This window comes from Mirounga leonina, unplaced genomic scaffold (genome assembly GCF_011800145.1).
Source record: "Mirounga leonina isolate KUSES-001 unplaced genomic scaffold, KU_Mleo_1.0 Mir_150, whole genome shotgun sequence".
Classification (NCBI taxonomy): domain Eukaryota; kingdom Metazoa; phylum Chordata; class Mammalia; order Carnivora; family Phocidae; genus Mirounga; species Mirounga leonina.
This window is the reverse complement of record NW_023270374.1, coordinates 19,013,527-19,034,578: the sequence shown is the minus strand read 5'-3', so window position 1 is coordinate 19,034,578 and position 21,052 is coordinate 19,013,527. Positions and strand designations below refer to the sequence as shown.

Genomic DNA, 21,052 nt, shown 5'->3' with positions numbered 1-21,052 from the left:
GCATTGGGCTCCTGGCTCAGTGGAGAGCCTGCTTCTCCCTCTGCCGGCAGCTACCCCTGTTTGTGCTCTCTCTCTTGTCTCTTTCTGACAAAAAAAAAAACCAAACAAACAGATTGTGTGAGAAGGGGCCTTATCCTCAGCCTACCAAAGGTAGGTACATATATGGCTTGTTTACGTGTTGAAGGGTGTCTGTCCAGAATCGGTGCATGTATCAAATCCAAAAGTTATTGCTTCTTTCTTTAACTTAAACTTAATTTTTTTAAAATTCTACATGGAACTTGAATAGTAAACAAGTGAGTAAATGGTTTTCTATTTGTTTTGATTCCAGTCATTGTTTCTTCTTTCTTTTATGCCTCTTAGAATGGGGAGCGCCCTGCTGTCCCGATTTGATTTGGTCTTTATCCTGTTAGACACCCCAAATGAGGATCATGATCACTTACTCTCTGAACATGTGATTGCAATAAGAGCGGGAAAGCAGAGAACCGTTAGCAGTGCCACCGTAGCTCGCATAAATAGTCAGGATTCAAATACTTCTGTACTTGAAGTGGTGTCTGATAAACCATTATCAGAAAGATTAAAGGTAGGCTTCTCTTTCTTAAGCATTCATTTCCGTTCTGTTTGAATGTCCGAGTTCAGTATGTTGCTTATTGTAGAGCAGTAGTACATCACTTTGATGCCAAAACCTTTTATATTACAACAGTAGTAAACTTCATTTGAAATAATCTAAGCCAACTGTACTCAGAGCTAGAACCACAGTGTTTGGCTTATTTGGAAAGTCTTCTAGAATTTTTTCTTGTATCTCAACAAGTTATTTTAACAGAAAGATTTTATTTGCTATCCTTATAATCTTGGGCCTTTTTATCATGCTTTAGGTAGTTCCTGGAGAAACAATAGATCTAATTCCCCACCAGCTATTGAGAAAGTACATTGGTTATGCTCGGCAGTATGTCTATCCGAGGCTATCCACAGAAGCTGCTCAGATTCTTCAAGATTTTTACCTTGAGCTTCGGAAACAGAGCCAGTGGTTAAATAGCTCACCCATCACCACTAGACAGCTGGAATCTCTGATTCGTCTAACAGAGGTTTATTTTAAGTTCATGCTTTTTTGACTTAAAAATGGGGGCAAGAGGTGATAAGATTTCTCTCAATTTCCTGCATAATTAACTTGATTTTTCTTCCAACTAAGAGACATTATAAATGGATGTATAAAATTTTTTAAAATGTTTGGTCATATCTGTATCATAACCAAAGTATAGCCCTTCTTTCTAGGCACAGGACCAGTTACATACCATGCAACTTTTTCCCCCCTTTTATTGACATTTAAGACTCCTGGAGTGTGGCAAGTGGTTAGGTTAACTAAGGATTCTAAGATTCTAAGTTGAATATATGGAAACATAGAATGTGTCAGTATTTGATTTGATACATGACAGGTCCATAACGATAGTACCTATTTTTCTAACAGCAGTAACATTTATTCATGGGTTTGGAATACTAAGAGAACTCTGGCAGTTAAAATTAGCTGGAGTTTGGGCTTTTTGCATTTAAAATCAGATTATCCTTCTATGTTGTTTTAACAAATTGGTTAGGCATGATTTCCTGAAAGTAAAAGGCAGAGAAAAACCAAGTGTATTTCATAATCAAATTTTCTGAAATGAACACTCAGAAAGAGATATGTTAGTAGATACAAATAGGTTTTCATCCATATTTTAAATGAGTATTTTCATACTCAAGTTTTCAGATAATTTCATTCTGACTTCTCGTATTAGTCTCCCTCCCCCCAAAATCAGTTTTTGTGTAAAATGAATAAATGAAATAAGCTTCAACATACTATATCCTGCTCAAACTATGTAAATATACTTACTTTTGTTATCTGAAAATGCTTGTTTTCTTTCAAAGGCCCGAGCAAGGTTGGAATTAAGAGAGGAAGCAACCAAAGAAGATGCTGACGATATAGTTGAAGTTATGAAATATAGGTAAGATTAAATTTTAAATGCTGTTTTAAATGAAATACCAGTCATCTTTTCATCTCAAATTATATGTTTAATTAGGCCAAGCAAAATTATTTTTACCTTGCCCATTTGATTCTCTGAACAAACTATACTTTCTTGGTTTAAAATCTTTGTGTAGGGGTGCCTGGGTGGCTCATTTGTTAGGTGTCTGCCTTTGGCTCAGGTCATGATCCCAGGGTCCTGGGATCGAGCCCCACGTCGGGCTCCGTGCTCAGCGGGAAGCCTGCTTCTCCCTCTCCCACTCCCCCTGTTTGTGTTCCCTCTCTCACTGTCTCTCTCTCTGTCAAATAAATAAAATCTTTAAAAAAATAAAAAATAAAATATTTGTGTAAATAATATTAAAAATTTTTTTGAATGGGTAATACATTCACATAGTTCTAAAATCAATTCAAAAATACATATTTTGGGGTGCCTGGGTGGCTCAGTCATTAAGTGTCTGCCTTCGGCTCAGGTCATTATCTCAGGGTCCTGGGATCCAGCCCTGCATCAGGCTCCCTGCTCCATGGGGAGCCTGCTTCTCCCTCTCCCACTCCCCCTGCTTGTGTTCCCTCTCTCACTGTCTCTCTCTCTGTCAAATAAATAAAATCTTAAAAAAACAAAACATATTTTGAGAACGCTCAAAAGCAACAACTTCATAATGGGTAAAATCATGAGTACTTACTGACTAGTAACCCTTTCGACCAATTCCTAACATATTACCTTTTGTCTGTTGTATTGGTTTAATATTACACAGTGCTTGGACTGTTCTTTTCTCTTTTACATGGTTCAGTACTGGGTTTGAGGGGTCTTGTAGATGAAATTTTTACCAAGCTGGCTTCATTCCCTCTCCAGTTGACTTCATTATACTGGGGACTCTCCAATTGCCATTTGTAAGCAACCAGATAGTCTAGGAATTACTAGACTGTCTCCTACAACATGCTGCCAGAGGTTCAGTGTACTAGCACGTGACATAGAGGAATGGCCACAAATACCAATTGTCTGCCTGACTTCTGGTAGACCAGACCAGTAAGAAACCTAGAGCTTGCCCTAACAGAGATCCTTTTTTCACTAGAAAACTAAGTCAGTGAATCTAACCAAAATTCCAGAAAATCTGGGTTCTAACTCTTTTTCCCAATTAAAAACAAGGGCCAACAGTAGGGACTTCTCGTTTAATGACAAAAAGTTGCCTCTTTGTTTACAGTCTTTCTGAGCATCTTGCTCTAAAACTCTCCACCTGTGGGGGTGGAGCTAACATTTCCTTTTCCATTTAATGATCTCTCACCCTTTGGGCCTTCTGGTGCCTGGCTCTACTGAACAGTGTCGTGTGCTTCTACTTCATAGACTTTTGGCTATCGAGCAAATCAAGGATCAAATTACCCTGTCACCCTGTCTTACCTGTAACATTGTTTTTGAGGCTTTACCCTTAGTTTCCATAGGCCTCAGACCCCAGACATTGCCTCAAGCAGCTATCTGGTATTTCTCCACAATAAGTCCACTGGTCTGATTTGTTCTCATATCTGAGCATTACACTTAAGATAAATTACTCTTTAAACCTTTTCAATAAAAATGGTGTATTGCTCATTTATAATTGGTTCTGCATGTCTGATTCTTCATGTCAGACAGTGTTTACATATACTTTTCCATCCAAGAGGAGCTCTTTAGCATTTCTTGTAGAACTTTGTATTTGTTTCTACTGCTTCTCAAAATTGCCTTGCTGGTAACTCTGAATTAGCTCTCAGCTGTCAGTTTACTTCTGGGCTCCTGAAAAAACATATCTCGTTGTTAACTATAAACAGTACCTATGTGAGATTACCAGTTTGTTTCCGTGAATTGAATGTTCTTTACTGGCTTTCATAAAAATTTTCAGATAATGAGAATAAGCTGATTCCTAGTGATTGGAATTACCTGCTGTTATTTCCATGGTATATTTCAAGACCAGTTAAACATATTGAGACTAGATTGTGAATTATCTGTTTTTGTTATACTTACCATGCTTTCTGACCTTAGTCTATACTCTGTAAGAGCAGGGACCTTATCTGTCGTATTTACCAGTGTACTTCCAGGATCCAGGATCATACCTAGCACACAGTATGCCCTCAGTAAATGTACTGCCTTGATAGTAAAGTTGACCGTAGTAATCATTTTCCATTCACTAACTCTTCCATTTCAGTTTCCCTCTCTTGAGTTTTTGAATAAACTAAATGTTATGGGAAAAAGTTCATGTAAGTTTTCTTTAAAAATATACTAGAAGTACAGGAGAATAGAACCACCTTCAAAGATAAAAGATAATTGAGTTTTTTCTTTCAGAAAAAGATAATTGAGTTTTTTCTCTTTTTGGCTCAGATATTTATAAATCTTCACATCTGAAGCCGTATAGCTCACATCAGATTCCAGATTTGCCACTCATTGGCTGTGTAACTTTTGGCAAGTCACTTACCTTACTAGACTTTGCTTCTTCATCTGTAAAATGGGAATAGTAGTCCCTAAATCAGAGGATTGTTGGACTAAATGGGATAGCATATGGTGATTAAATATAATTAAGGTGAACATAAGTTGTTAATAATTGACATAGTAGCTTAAAGCATTTTTGAAAAGTATCTTATGAGAAAATAAGCTCTCGTTCATTATATTTATTTACATTAATTATATTACGTTTATTTATTACAGTCTTATTTGGATGACTCATTCCTATTTGTAGAGCTTTCTCTTTCATGTAGGCTCTTACTAGTCAGGGAACAAAATGAAGATATGTTTTAGTAACCCTGTAAACTCATTGCTATAAGCTCCTTAAGGGCAGGAATTACATCTGTTTTATTCACCACTACAAGTCTGCTACCTAGCAGGTGACCAATTTATATTTGATTAACCAATTCCTGATTTAAATAACATTTTGCCTGTAAGCCTTGCTGTGAGATTATATCTGTTCCATTGTACAGGCAGGGAATCAGCCATAGAGCTGGATTACAGATGATGGCTAATTGTATCTCTGGTGTTTTCAGACTTCTGGCTAAAATCTACTATAAAGTACATATGTCTTTCTTTGATGATACTGTGAAAATAAGAGGAAGCAGCAGAGAACTAGAAATAATAGGTGGATCCTTTCATATCTAACCATCATTACTGCAAATCAACAGAACCCTTCTAGTTCATTTCCACAGTATTTTTAAACATCTTTCATTTGTCAGATGCTTTACTAGGAGCTGGGAACATATCTTTTTCCTCTAAAGCCTAAATTGAGTATGTTTAGGATTTCTTTTTTTCATGAATCAAAAAGAATGTTCCAGGTATTTATATCATAGTTTATCAACTTTGTATTCTTATGCTTTTCTCTTCTCAAATGTGTAAGTTTCTTAAAAGTGGTAACTGTGTCCACAAATGTTTTTATCTCCACATAGATCATACCATAGTGAATTTCATGGTGGCCATTCAATCAGTACATGTTTAAATCTTTACTACATGAGCCCCATGGTTGGTTACACATTTTTCTTCTTATAACCTGGGACAGAAATTTTATAGCCATGCCACACTGGGTAACTTTGTTTTTTTCTTCTCTCATTAAGCATGCTAGGAACTTATTCTGATGAATTTGGAAACCTAGATTTTGAGCGATCCCAGCACGGTTCTGGAATGAGCAACAGGTCAACAGCAAAAAGATTTATTTCTGCTCTCAACAACATTGCTGAAAGAACTTACAATAATTTATTTCAATTTCAACAACTTCGGCAGATTGCCAAAGAGCTAAACATTCAGGTATGATAAACCAAATACTTAATAAATCTTTTAATGACAATCTCATAAGGTCCTTATTAAGTATAGAGCTCTTAAATATCAAAAGATTTGGATGACTGTGGAAAATAGTACAAAAGTTCCTCAAAAAATTAAAAATAGAATTACCCAATGATCCAGCAATCACACTACTGTGCACTTACCCAAAGAATACAAAAACACTAATTCCAAAGTAATATATGCACCCATGTTTATCGCGGCATTATTTACAATAGCCAAATTATGGAAGCAACTAAGTGTCCATCAATAGATGAATGGATAAAGAAGATGCAGTACACACACATACACATACACACACAGACATGCACACACACACACACACACTGGAATATTACTCAGCCATAAAAAAGAATGAAATCTTGCCATTTGTGACAACATGGATAGAGCTAGAGAGTATAATGCTAAGTGAAATAAGTCAGAGAAAGACAAATACCATATGATTTCACTCATATATGGAATTTTAGAAACAAAACAAATGAACAAGGGGCGCCTGGGTGGCTCAGTTGGTTGGGCATCTGCCTTTGTCTCGGGTCATGATCTCAGGGTCCTGGGATTGAGCCCTGCATCAGGCTCTCTGCTCAGCGGGGAGTCTGCTTCTCCCTCTCACTCTCCCTCTGTGCTATCTCTCTCTCAAATAGTAAAAATCTTAAAAAAAAAAAAAAAAAAAAAGAGAGAGAAAGACAAACCAAAAACAGATTCCTAACTATAGAGAACAGATGGTTACCAGAGGGGAGGTGGGGGAGGGGATGGGTGAAATAGATGAAGGGGATTAAAAGTACACTTTATCAAGGATACCTGGCTGACTCTGTCAGTGGGGCACGCAAGTCTTGATCTCAGCATTGCAAGTTCAAGCCCCACACCGGGGTGTAGAGATTACTTAAATAAAATCTTTAGGTGCGCCTGGGTGGCTCAGTCGGTTAAGCGTCTGACTCTTGATTTTGGTTCAGGCCATGATCTCAGGGTGTTGAGATTGAGCCCTGAGTAGGGCTCTGCACTCAGCAGGGAGTGTGTCTGCTTGAGATTCTCTCTCCCTCTTTCCCTCTGTCCCACCCACCCCCGTATGTACTCGATCACATGTGCATTCTCTCTCAAATAAGTAAATCTTTAGAAAAAGATAAAAATAAATCTTTAAAAAAAAAGTAAACATCATGAGGAACACTGAATAATATGTGGAACTGTTGAATCACACTATTGTACACCTGAAATGAACATAAGACTATTAACTATTACTGGAATTAAAATTAAAAAGATAAAATGGAGATCAAAAAAAAATAATAAAAGGTTTAGATAAAAAAATGGAATAGGCTTTTTTGAAGTATTTCAAAATATAAACTTATTTTCTCTAAGCTATGAAATGAGCTGCTCAGAGCTTTAAAAAAAAAAAACAGGTTTTTATCTAAAACACATACCTACCCCTTTTTTAGTATCTTGACAGTTGGGAGAAACCTAGCAAGACTCACTTTCCATGTTTCTCTGACAATTCCTTGTGGGCAAGTCATCTTAACATCTTTGAATCTCAGTTTCCTCATTTGTTAAGTAGACATGATTCCACCTGCTCCACCTACTTAAAAGTTTTAGTGAAATTGGATGTAATACAACTTTAAGCACATAGTTTATATGGAAAACTGCCCACTTCATTTCAGATTTGAAGCTAGTCTAATTTTTGTTTTGAAGCTAATCTAAAACAAATATAAAATACTCTGGGGGCGCCTGGGTGGTTCAGTCAGTTAAGCATCTGCCTTTGGCTCAGGTCATGATCCCGGGGTCCTGGGATTGAGCCCCATATCAGGCTCCCTGCTCAGCGGGGAGCCTGCTTCCCCCTCTCCCTCTGCCTCTCCCCCAGCTTGTGCTCTCTCTCGCTCACTCTCTCTAATAAATAAATCTTTTAAAGAAAATATTGTAGATACTGGAGTTCTTATTTTTTATTAGCTCAGCTAATTGAATAGAATCTCATAATAGAATTGAAAGCTCATATGTTAGCAGTTTTCTCTATAGGAAATACAAATCAATTTGCCCAAGAAACTTGAGAATTGTATATTTCTGTTTGAGAGATGCATTTTATAAATAATATTTTTGCATATTACTTAATGGGCTGTTTTTTGATATTTTATTCCAGGTTGCTGATTTTGAAAATTTTATTGGATCATTAAATGACCAAGGTTACCTCTTAAAAAAAGGCCCAAAGGTTTACCAGCTTCAAACTATGTAAAAGTACTACCAAACCAGCACCTCCGGTTAAAACCATCTTGGTAATAAAGAATACGTTTTTTTTTAAAAAAAGAATACTGTTCTCTAGGAAATGATGTCCTAAAAGTAATGTAATAGGAAAAGAGTGGTAATTTAAGAAGTGATAAAATCACATGCTTTATATTTACAGCTTTTCTGAAAGATTAAAAATAAATTGTTTAGATTTTTAAATGATATATTTTTTTTTCATAGTTTTATTTTTGACCTCTTTTATTCTTATAAAAACTTCATAGTTTTTTTATAAATGTCCATCTGGGTATTTGCAAAGTCACATCTTAATGTTTAAATAGTTCTGACATACAAATACTGAGTATCTTTCAGAAATAAATTGAAACCAACTTACAATTCCAAAAAAAAAATTGGATATATTTTATATTGACATATTTAACTTAACATCTTAGCTACTGAAAAAAAAGTTTAAAATATTATGTTCCAGGGGCGCCTGGGTGGCTCCGTTGGTTAAGCGACTGCCTTCGGCTCAGGTCATGATCCTGGAGTCCTGGGATCGAGTCCCACATCGGGCTCCCTGCTCAGCGGGGGGTCTCCTTCTCCCTCTGATCCTCTTCCCTCTCATGCTCTCTGTCTCTCATTCTCTCTCTCTCAAATAAATAAAATCTTTAAAAATATATATATATATTATGTTCCATTACCGAAGTTAAATATGTACCTGTTTTAAGTCAATAGCTGTGCAAGGCTTATATTAAAACCAAGCAGCCTCATTAACTTACTACACAGAAGGTGAGAGGTGAGAATGCTCTTCTCCTAAACCTTTCTGCATGCCTACACACACACACACACACACACACACACACACACACACCTTCCCCTTTTGTTCCAATTTAGTTATATGTCATGATTTTATGTTAAATTTAGTTATATGTCATGATCTTATGTTAAATCTATAGCTTCAACATTATTATGACTATTGAATATTACTCATCTCCTTTCTTGTACTGGACTTTTTGTTTTCCTTAGAGTTAATAATTAATTAGTTTTTCAACTACTTAGCTTTCTCTGTATGTACCACTGATATGGCCCAAAGGCTCCACTGCAAGTCTATGTCTCCTCTCAGAACATGCAAACAAGTCAAATAGTCTATTTTAATTTCTTGGAGACCTCTCTCCTGGATTTCTCTAGCGTTTTCCAGTCTGAACGACACAGCTGTCATTTTGGGACTTCTCTTTTTCTGTCCCATTTCCTGACTTTTATGTCTTCCTCTTTCTTGTTTCCCTGCCTCCTTTTGGTAGAACCCATCTTCGAGTAGCTTCCTGAGAAAGAGTTCATAAGGCAAATTCTACCCTTACCCCTGGATTGATAGTTTGGACATAGAATTTTAGTTTGTAAAACTAAAAATAGATGTTGCTCTATTGTTTTTAGTTTTTGGTGTTTCTGTTTAGAAATTCAAGGCCCTTATGATTTTTATTCTTGGCACATGATCTTTTTTTTCTTCTTGAGAAGGTACTTGGATCTTCCCTTTTCCTAGGTATTTTGAAATTTTATAATGTTTAATAACTATCCTGGTGATTTCTCATGCCAAAAATATTGGTGTTATCTTTACCTCTTTTTTTTCCCCCCTTATCCTCATATTAGTCCATCAACAAATTCACTCAGCACTTTTGATTACTTCCAGTTCTGCTATTCTGGACCAAGCCACATCTCTTGTATCATTTTGTAAGGACAAAGACTTCGCTTTATTCTGCTGCTGCCGCCCCAACAGGTAAAACAGATTCTGACACATACCCCTATGAAGTCGATACACATACAGTGGGTGATTATAGCCCTTATAAATGATGACACAGAACTTAACCAAAGTAGGTAAGCAACTTGATTTAAGAATATGAAAAATTTCAAGAGAATAAAAAAGTTTCCTAGCAACAGATGGAGGCATTCTCCCCTTTCTCTCCTGTGAAATTGCCCAAAACCAGTAAGGAAACTGAAAAATAAAAATATATAGTCCATTTTCTGTGAACTAGAAGACAACTGAATTCCCAAACCCCAACACACTAGGAAAAGCTGCCAAAAGCTATCAGGATGACTCAGGCAGCCTTACAAGAGGGAAGAGGCTGAGATGATGCCTGGTGGTGAATATTGTAGAAGAAACCAACAAACGTATTTCTTAATTAAAATATACCTTACACATCTTTTGGGGCAAAAAGTAAAACCCCATTTGCAATAGTGTGGCTGTGGCATACAGGTTGGCAGCAGCAGCTTCTCAGGATCTTGCTGGAGTACAGGAATTAGACGAAGAGAGGCTGAATGAGAAGTCACACAGATAAGCCACCTTGAAGGAGAAAAAAAAATCTGGCTGTTCTCAAATTTCTTCAAAGCAATATTCATCAGTAAAACAGTGGAGCAATGCCTACAAGATTTTTTTTTTTAAGTTTTTTTTTTTTTTTTTTTTTATTCATTTGAGATAGATACAGAGAGAGAAAGCATGAGCAGGGGGAGGTGCAGAGGGAGAGGGAGAAACAGGCTCTCCGCTGAGCAGGGAGCTGGATGTGGGACTCGATCCCAGGACCCTGGGATCACGACCTGAGCCGAAGGCAGAGGCTTAACCATCTGAGCCACCCAGGCACCCATGCCTACAAGATTTTTAAGAAAGAACTTTATACCCAGATGTTTCAGTCAAGTTTCTTTCTTCTTTTTTTTTTTTTTTTAAAGATTTTATTTATTTATTTGACAGAAAGAGACACAGTGAGAGAGAGAACACAAGCAGGGGGAGTGGAAGAAGGAGAAGCAGGCTTCCTGCAGAGCAGGGAGCCCGATATGGGGCTCGATCCCAGGACCCTGGGATCATGACCTGAGCCGAAGGCAGACGCTTAACGACTGAGCCAGCCAGGCGCCCCCCAGTCAGGTTTCTTAATTGCAAACCAAGAGTCACACTTTTTCTGTAAAGGGCCAGAGAGTGAAAATTTTAGGCTTTCTGGGCTCTATGGTCTCTGTCACAAATACTCAACTCTCATTTTAGCTCTAAAGCAGCTATAGATAATAAATAAATGGGTGTGGTTGTGTTCCAGTACAATTTTATTCATGAATACTGAAATCCGAATTTCATAAAAATTTCATGTTAAGAATACTAAATATTCTTAATTTTTAAAAACCATTTAATAGTAGGTAATGGGTCAGATATGGTCCATTTGGTTACGGTTTGCAGCATCTTGGTTGCAAACAATAGAAACTGACTGACTTGATTAAGTAGGAAAATGAGAGGTTTTTTTGTTTTGTTTTTTTTTTTTTTTTTTTAAGAGTTTTGGTTAGCTCACAGAATTGTTGGAAGACTGGCGAACCAAAAGGCTAAGCTTCGAGGAGCACTTTCTAAAATCATGCCTTAAAATTGACCTAAAGAGAATGGGGTGCCTGGGTGGCTCAGTTGGTTAATCATCTGCCTTCTGCTCAGGTCATGATCCCAGGGTCCTGGGATTGAGCCCCGCATCGGGCTCCCTGCCCCGCAGGAAGCCTGCTTCTCCCTCTCCCACTCCCCCTGCTTGTGTTCCCTCTCTCACTGTGTCTCTCTGTCAAATAAATAAATAAAATCTTTAAAAAAAAAAAAGAATTGATCTGAAGAGGAAGCCATTATCACCGTACTGCTGCACAAGGCACTAGAGGAAAGTGCTGGGTCTCCATGGCCCATTGATGTCACTTCTCTACCAAGGACACTGGGAAATGACTGCCCCTGGGGAAAGGTGGAAACAATGTCACCACCCAGACCAAAAGAACAACAAAGAGTTCTTCATGGGGTCTCCTTAAGTTGCTGCATCTGAAACAGAAATCTCAGAAACATCTGATTGAAGAAAGCTAGGTTATATGCCCTTCCATAGAAAGCTAGGGAAGTTTTTGGGTTTTGCTTTAGTGAGGCAAGACCAATAAAGCCAGACCTTCTCATTTGTTATGAGAGTGTTCAAATGGTACTGGACTGCCAGACAAATACCATTTGTGTATAAAGGCAACAAACACTTCCTAACATACAAGAACTCAGAAAGTGAGCAATTCTTGTAGAATCTACTAAAAGACCGCTTACAGCAAACTAGATGAACAGGAGGAAAGACTGGCAATATACATTGAATGTTTAACTGTAAGATAAAAACTAAGATAAGTGTGAGGATAATTGCCATAGAATAGAATGTAAATATTAAGTCCTGACTTTGAAAAAGAGGAAGGAGGGAGAAGGTAAATAGTGTAAATATGATCTCTTCATCTTTAAAGGCTGGGGTGGAGGCATAAAAGGTACATAAAGCTGATAAATCTATTAATAGAATTAAAATCATATTTCACAAAAAACTCAGATAACATCAAACAAAATAAAGTGGCAGATGAGAGAACAAGGATATGTACTACATAAAGTATGTTCATACACTGTATTTATATTTATACTATGAATATAGTATACTATATATATGCTATATATTATATACATGCTAATATATACTATATTCATATAGTATAAATATTCATATGCTGTATTCACATAGTACATAGTATATAGTATATATATTCATATAGTATAAATATATTGTGTTGAAAGAAGAAAATAATAAATACTGTTTAAAAGTCAACTCCTCTGTGATCCTAGCTTTTGCAACTAACAAAGCCTCCAACCACAATCCCCAGCATTTGTGTTTCACTTCCTCTCCAATAGGGGACATCCCCACCTAAAAACTTCCCACAACTATAGCAATAAAGGCCTAGGGTTCCCCTCACTCTTGCCTCCTGACCAACCTGGGTGCTTCCCCATGTGGCCCTTTGTGGCATGGTATGTCCCCTTCTCTTAGTAAATGTAATGCTTTCCAAAAGCAGTTGTCTCATGTGTGTCAGCTTACCATACCTGATTAAAACAAATCCCAGTACAAGTTTTAGAACAGAAACAACAGAGCCAGAAAACATTACATCATGAAAAGTTTTTAAAATAAGAGCCTAACATTCATGACAACCTAAATATGTCACATTAATAAATGCAAATGGATTCAACTCACCTATTAAAACAAAAAAATTTTCAGAAGGGTTCACAAACTGTAGTATGCAAGATACACCTAAAATAAATGTCATATATTATCTGCAAGCTAATACTAAACCCAGGAAACTCAGAATACCACTGTAGATTAGAGCAGGGTGGATGGGGAGCGGTGGAGCTATGGGGAGCAGCTACTGAACAGAACAATGCCTTTCACGTCTTGCCCCATGTTCACACTCTCAATTCCCGTGCTCTCAATGTTCCTCACTCAGTCTGCTTCAGCCATGCTGGTCTCTGCTGGTTCTAGAACATTCCAGGCATATTTCCTATCTGAGGGCCTTTGCACATGCTGTTTCTGCCATCCGATATGCTTTTCCACCAGAGAGTCACATGGCTCATCCTCCCAACTCCTTTGGATCATTACTCAACTGTCCCCTTCTTAGTGCCATCTTTCCTAGACACTTTAAAACTGCACTCCCCCCAACCCTATCTTCCTTCCTTTTTTTGTTTCTCTGTAGCAGTCAATACAATCTAATATACTATGTAGTTTATTCATCTTTTTTATGCCTGTTTCCTTAGTCCGGCTAGAATGTAACCTCCATAGGGATAGGAATTTTTTACTCTTATCCTCACTGTTAAGTCCCCTGTTCCTATAGCAGTACCTGGCACGTGAGAGGCATGTAGTAAAATATTTGCTGAATGAAAGTCATTCTGGGGAAGAGGCATGTGAATGAGTGTCTCAGAATGTGCTCTGAGTATGAGAATATCTGTGTCCAAAGATACTCTCACTAAAGGAGCTTCACAATTAAATGGATGTCACCTATTCCATGAATGCCAGCTACTCTCTTTCTCTAGCCACCCCAGTCCTTGCTCAATGAATTCATGAACACAGTTTCCGTGAGGCCAAGGTTGGCAGCCAGGCTTGCGCTCACCAAGCCTAAACCTCCCCTCACCAAGGGTGACATAGACTATCACCATTGCTGAGTATCTGATTTGCCAGCAGAGCGACCTACCCTGAAATAATACAGTACCATGCTTCAAGGGAACGCTTGCCACTTGGTGGCTGATCACTGGGCCTCCAGGGGGCAGCAGTTTGTTTTCACTGAGGGTGGGAAGGGAGCTTATTTCAGATGTCTGCCCCTCCTGCCTGGCTTCTTTTAGCAATGCCGTATGTGAATTCACCATCATGCTATCCCACATAATATTCCCCCTGACAAAGTCTTTTAATGCCTGAAGAAGTAAGGCAACGGGTTGAAGTTCATATGCTACTGTCTTTACTATGTACTCCATTACCCCAAAGCATCTGGCCTTAGGGGACATTGGAAAGGACTGAAGATTCAGTGATGGTGCCAGCTAGGTGACGATACCTTGCAAGTCTGGGGTGCCATTCTACGTGAACTTCTCCAAGCTAGTGACCACTTCTTGGTTCTGTTTCTCCCACAGCCAGAATACACGGGCCTAGGAAACAAGGTACAAATTTTAGAACAGTTTCACTGTTACTTCTAATGACCATAAAGTTTTTGTTTTGCATCCCCATAAAATTGGGCTTTACTCGCTAGAGGTCTTACTATCTAAAGGGGCAATAACGTCTGTCAGAGGACACAGCAATGGCTCCATTGAACTGGAAGTCGAGACTGGCACCTAAACATACTGGGTTCTTACGCCTATGATGTAGAAAAAAAAAGAAGATTCATGGTTTGTACCTGAGAATGAGGGGGAAACTGAGTCACTCCTATAAATGGGGGCATGGAGGACATTTCTGAATCTCAGAGAATCTTCTGGGGCAGCTCCTACTGTATTCACATCCACCAGTAAGGGGTGATGGAAGGCTACAAGCAGGATCTCCAAAGGCTCAGACTCCTCGGGAACAAAGCTTTGAGTCGCTACCAGGTAAAGAATCCAGAGCAGCTGAGATGCTGACTGAGCAAAAAGGGAGTAAGGAATGGGAATGGAGGAAGATAGTTCTAAACATTAACGACAACCTCATGACCCTCGTGACCAGCTGGGGAGGGGTCTGCACTGTACATTAACCAATTTGCCTTCCCTCCCTCTTACTTTCCTCTAGTGTTTTAAGTGGATTGGTGATAATTAACTTGATAATTTAGTCCTTAGGATAGAGGTTATCAAGGTGAGAATGTAGCTGAAATAGAAGAGGAACACGCACCACATAGTCAGTGATGGGCCTGTATAAATAACTCATTTTATAAAGGAGGGAAATATGGTTCTTGCATTAACATGTTGTAGTTGCTATTGTTATACAGAAGTTTACAAATGGGTAGAATTTTGTATATGCATATTGCCTAGCCAAAGAGGTGAAGGTCGTGAATAGGGTGATTTGATACCCAACCTTCATTCCTACCTCTTAGTGTGCCTTCCTATCATGCAGAGACTAGGAAGCAAAGAGACATTTCCCAAAATCCTTTTGCAGCCAGCGTTCTGAGTGTGAGTTGGATTGCACCGACTAGATGTCCTGTGTGAGATTTGGAAGGTGGAAGTGAAGAGAGAGCCATCTTCCTCCTGCTTGTTTTCTGGTGGCATGTGTAGTTGAGACATTTAATTTCTCTGCAGCCAGCTTCCAGCAGTCACTGAGAAGCAGCTGTGGTGTGATGGCAGCAAACCCCATTCTCCACCTTTCTCACTGTTGTGGGGGTAGCAGCTCCTGCAGCAAGCCAGACCTGCAACCTTTTCCTGGGAGTCAGTTCTGGAGACCCATCATGGAGCACCCACTCCTCCAGCCCTTCCAACAATATTACAAGCACCCAATTCCATTTTGCAATCCTTCTTTTTACTGTGGCTACAGTGGTTTGTGTTTCCTGCAACTAAGCCCTCACGGATACATCCTTATCCAAAGCATTCCACCCAGATCATATACAATACTTACGGTCATGAGGCAATATTAATTCACAAAAACTGCATACGGCTTTATTTAAAGTTATGGAGGTAGCCATCAGAAGAACTAAAAACAGACAAGCTGTATTAGGTTTGCTCTGGGGAGTGGGTCTGGGGATGGAAAGGTAGAGTGTACCTACTGATTTCCATCATCAGCTTTTCTCCATGGTGGAATTAGTTACCATGTGTATGTACAGCTTCCTTCATTCCCAGGTTCTAGTGCCCAGAACCTGTGACTATGTTAGGTTACATGGCAAAGGAAAATGAAGGTTGCTAGTCAGCTGACCCTAGAATTGGGAGGCAGGCCTGATATAATCAGGAGGAACTTTAAAAGTGACAGAGGGAGGCAGAAGGACAGCGTCAGTGAGAGGAAGATGTGACTGCAGGAAAAAGGCACAACAGACCCAACACCGTTGGCTTTTCCGATGGAGGAGGGAGGCATCAGACAAGGAATGTGGGTGGGCTCCAGGATCTGGAAAAGCAAGAAAACAACAGCTCTGCCAGTGCGTTGACGTTTAAAGGCCAGGGAGACCCGCGTCAGACTCTGACCCACAGAGCTGTAAGGTCATAAATTTGTGTGAAGGCACTCAGTTTGCGGCAATATGTTGCAAGAGCAACAGGAAACTAATACAACATCTTACACACGGTGTTCCAACAGTAGGAGCTGATATGTAGTCATGACACTGAAAACCAGCTTGGGGGAAAAAAAAAGTAAGTCATGTCATTCTGTGGTCTCCTGCTCTCTGAATTTTGGAGAATCGCTCAGTGAAAAAAAACCTCTCAGCTAAAATTTCAGTTGTGGAAGTTTTTAACATTTTGTTGTTGGCACCTCCCCTATGAGACCATAAGATGCCCCTTCTCCCTGCCCTCCCCTCCCCCCCGCTTTGGCTGTAGTTCTGTACCATCAGAGGTTACCTAAACAGCAGCTAGACTAGAGGTTTTTGGTAAGGGACCAGATGCCTCTGGCCGTTCTCAGAGAAAGATCACATACCTTCACCAAGGCCAAGAATAAAAAGGGAGGCACCAGAATTTCTGGGTTGCTAAGTTAATACCCCTAAAGAAAAGTTGAGGTGATATCCCTGTGTTTTCTCCACCTAATAAATGAGATTAGGGGCTGTAGAGAACAAGCACAAGACCTGACTCTCGGGAACATGGCAAAGGGCTCATAAGACCGCCTGAACTCTGAACACAGGGTTGAGTGAGCACTGCCTAGTGGTTCTTTCTTTGGGGTTGGTGAGTGGGTCTCTTGGTGACAGGATTCCTTTAAATTTTACACAGAATTTGTGTTGCATATGTTTTATAGCTTTTACCAGATTCTACAGGATGTCTGGAAAACATTCCTTGGAAGACATTTATCTTTTAGGGGCTGGAGTCCAGATAGTGAGCAATCATGTAAGTTCTCTGAAAATAGGGGCGCCTGGGTGGCTCAGTCGTTAAGCGTCTGCCTTCGGCTCAGGTCATGATCTCAGGGTCCTGGAATCAAGCCCCACATCGGGCTCTCTGTTCAGTGGGGAGCCTGCTTCTCCCTCTCCCACTCCCCTGCTTGTGTTCCCTCTACCGCTGTGTCTCTCTCTGTCAAATAAATAAAATCTTTAAAAAAAAAAGTTCTCTGAGAATAGAGACATGTGCAGATTGCCTAGAATCTAGGACATGACTGGTACACAACAATTTTCTAAGTGTTTGTAGAAAAAAAGAATACTTTTAGGCTAATTTGCCTCCTGGGAAATGGGCTTGGAATTGATAAGAACAGAAGACAGAGGGTGGCTTTAGTACCAGAAAATCCGTCCCAAACTCTGGCTGACATCTACACAAGTTGACCTTACTTTGGTAACACCTAGTTTTACTGGGTAAAATCTCAGTTTTAATGAGAAAACAGTGAAAAATATTTCAGAAGGGATCCAGCCCTGTACTTTGCTCATAATGTCAGAAGGGACCTATTCTAACTCCAATTTTGCCAGAAACACAACTGTTTTTAATGCGATCAGTACTGAGCTGCCCAGCCCTGTACCGTCTTACCCTATGTATCAGCATGTGCACCAGAAATAAGGTTATTAAATAACCTGATTCAACTGGAAAAAAATTAATGCTGAGCTGTAGGGAGACATGGTTTATAAAAATATGAACAGCAACAACTGTTCCGTGGAGGAAAAAAAAATTACCTTGTGCTCATATTTGAAGGTTTCTCTCAGAAGTAAATCACTGCGAGAGTCCACAGCATTGGTTTAATTTTTTTCTGGTGGGGAATGAAGGTGATTTCTCACCTTCCAAAATTCACTCACTTGTCCTGAAACAGAAAGGATAGATAATAACATTAAAACGGCACCATAAGCCACAAAAAGGAAAATAAGATTCTTAAATTTTTGACAGGAAGGAGGAATAGAATGGAAAATAAAGCAAGTCATACACTAAATACTGTTAAAAAAAATCCCTTTGTTACTTTTAAAATATTACAAAGGGAAGAGGGTAAATATATTGAAACCAACCTTTTGACTTCCTCGTTTGTAGGTAATGCCTGCCTCTGTGAGCATTTTTATTTCCTTTAAAGGTTCCTACAAGAATGGACTGCCTAAAACTCTTAGGTAGAGACTTGATAGTTCTAGTACCAGCAGTACTTTTGTGGGAAGGAATTATGAAAAGTTAGCACTAGAAGTTGACAAAAAAAAAAATAGTTTAGATCTCTTAGTAATTTAATCTCAGTAAATTAAAGAGCTATTTTGTTAGAGTTAAGAGTTATAGAGTTTAGGTGGAGCTAATCTCTGCGAGTCCTGAGGAGCTTGGCCCTACAACTAATTCCCTCTCTTGTGTTTTGAATCTAAATCCAATCATTTTATTCCTTCCTATTTAAGGCTGTTGGTGTGTTTATTACAATGATTTAAACCTGCGCCTTATTTCAGTTACTAGTTACTAGATACTGGCTTTAGTGTCAATAATTAGGGTTCACTCCTACAAGATTTAACTTGATTCCTAGAGAAACAATTTCAATTTTCTGGTTTGCTTTAACTTCCAACCATTATTATTTATATAAGATCCATTTGCAAAGCTACTTCTTTGCATTATCATTATTTTCTTCTGGTCCCCAAGGAACAGAAAGTGGCTCAAGTTTAGTATGTCCCAGACTAAAAAACTTATTATAAATAACAAACATATGCCTCATTGTATATCTGATATAAGGGGACGGCAAATATATTTCTAGTTTGTCAATTTATCAATAGACAGAAAATATTAACAGATTTGGGATAGAGTTTTTTTTTTTCCAAAAAACTTACGCTTCAAATAGAAGTGACAAGTGAGAAAGAATGATTGGGTTACAGAATTTTCAAAAGCCTAAGATGTATTTAGCACAGTCAGACCTTCAGTGCTTTGTAGCTTACCAAGGAAAACATCAAAGTGGCAAGATACTACTACTCTCTAATGGAAGGATTTTTATTTTTACAACTTCCTCAGCAAAGGATCAATTAAAGGATAAGGAGCCAAATACAGTATAGCTGTGATTGCACAATAGATATTAGTGGCTGTTAATAGCATTTATGTTTTCAAAGAACTAAAGTACACTGTCAACTGGCTAATTATCCAAAGCTAATTATTTATAATCCTTTTTCTTTTCTTTTTCTTTTTTTTTTTTTTTTAAAGATTTTATTTATTTATTTGACAGAGAGAGAGAGAGCAAGAGCAGGAACACAAGCAGGGGGAATGGGAGAGGGAGAAGCAGGCTTCTTGCCGAGCAGGGAGCCCGATGTGGGACCTGATCCCAGGATGCTGGGATCATGACCTGAGCCGAAGGCAGACGCTTAACAACTGAGCCACCCAGGTGCCCTACATATGGATTTTTATTTGGATTTTTGTTACAGACTTACTTTTCTAATTTTTTTTTTCCCAACTTGAGGAAAAATTTCAGTGACAGAGATTCCCAATCCCCTCAGACATGTGAGCTGCCCACCTATTTAATTAATCTTACTGGATAGAAATTAACAATCATAGTATTTATCAAAGGGAAAATGAACTTATTATAAAACAAATACTAACTGTAGAATTTTTAGGTTTCCTCTGCCTTCCTCCAAACTATGTTAGGAAATATGTTACACTTTTATTTACTGTATGCACCTACTATCTTATATCTGGAATTGTTTTCCGGGGTTTCTGCATTTTTCTCCATCCTTCATCCCAGATTAACGTGTTCATTTATTGACACTTGTCATGTTCTAGAAAATGAAATCAGAGACTAATACTTGGATCTTTTTCTGTCTTAAAATGTTAGGGAAATGCATTGCTAGAAGCACTGTTACTAATTTTTTCTTTTTTTTAAGATTTTTAAGTAATCTCTACACCCAATATGGGGCTCAAACTCACAATCCCAAAATCAAGAGTCGCATGCTCCACTGACTAAGCCAGCCAAGCACCCCTAGTTTTTAGTCCTATGTATTAAGCTGTCATTGTCCTTTAGGCCAAAATGCCAGACACCTTACTGTCCTACTTTATACTTAGTAGTACTATCAGTAGTCCATAGTAAAGTTGGCTTTCTTTAAAAAAAAAATATATAGGGCGCCTGGGTGGCTCGGTTGTTTAGGCGACTGCCTTCGGCTCAGGTCATGATCCTGGAGTCCCGGGATCAAGTCCCGCATCGGGCTCCCTGCTCGGCGGGGAGTCTGCTTCCCCCTCTCATGCTCTCTCTCTATCACTATCTCTCTCAATAAATAAACAAAAATCTTTAACAATAAATAAATAAATAAAATATATATATATATATATAAACTAGTTTACTATATTTTATTAAAATTTTTTCCAGCCTTATTTGATCTATAATTGACATACATCATTGTGTACATTTAACATGATGATTTGAAACAAGTATATACTGGGAAATGATTACCACAATAAGAGAAAAGACCACATAGCACCAACTATTACAGGCAGATGCAGCAGGAACACTTGTGGAGCAGAGAGAAGAAAAACCCCAAAAAACAGTGAGAAACGGTCTTAAATTAGGAAGAAGTGGAAAGCATGAATAAAGGCAATTCAGTGAGTGAAAAGCACAGGAGAGGCTGAAATACTGCCCATTCTCACTTGAGAGGATTATCTAATGTCTGTCTATGAGAACTGTAGGTATTTGATTCCAATATGATTATTTTTTAAAAAATTATTCTTTTTACATTCCTAGTGCAGAAAGTTTAGCTTTTCTCTCAATGTCAGTATTTCA

The 21,052-nt window shown here is 38.6% G+C and overlaps 1 protein-coding gene and 1 long non-coding RNA gene across 6 annotated transcripts in view; one reads left to right on the top strand and one right to left on the bottom strand.

Moving 5' to 3' along the window:
• The window catches only part of MCM8 (minichromosome maintenance 8 homologous recombination repair factor), a 42,093-nt gene extending 33,957 nt beyond the window's left edge, over nt 1–8,136 (top strand). For all 3 annotated transcript variants that reach the window (XM_035005865.1, XM_035005867.1, XM_035005864.1), the window contains 5 exons: nt 361–580; nt 873–1,082; nt 1,897–1,973; nt 5,549–5,738; nt 7,891–8,136. In XM_035005865.1, the coding sequence (XP_034861756.1) occupies nt 361–580; nt 873–1,082; nt 1,897–1,973; nt 5,549–5,738; nt 7,891–7,983 (790 nt within the window). In that variant the 3' untranslated portion in view covers nt 7,984–8,136. The remainder of the gene's footprint in view (nt 1–360; nt 581–872; nt 1,083–1,896; nt 1,974–5,548; nt 5,739–7,890) is intronic.
• LOC118011258 overlaps nt 1–21,052 on the bottom strand; it is a 43,627-nt gene that overhangs the window by 21,745 nt on the left and 830 nt on the right. The window contains exons 2-4 of one of the 3 annotated variants that reach the window (XR_004679436.1): nt 18,018–18,142; nt 14,337–14,427; nt 46–84 (exon numbers count right to left, since the gene is read on the bottom strand). This is a non-coding gene — a long non-coding RNA (uncharacterized LOC118011258). Of the gene's footprint in view, nt 1–45; nt 85–10,153; nt 10,303–14,336; nt 14,428–18,017; nt 18,143–21,052 lie in introns of those variants that run through there. The other 2 variants (XR_004679435.1, XR_004679437.1) reach the window with 2 other exon arrangements.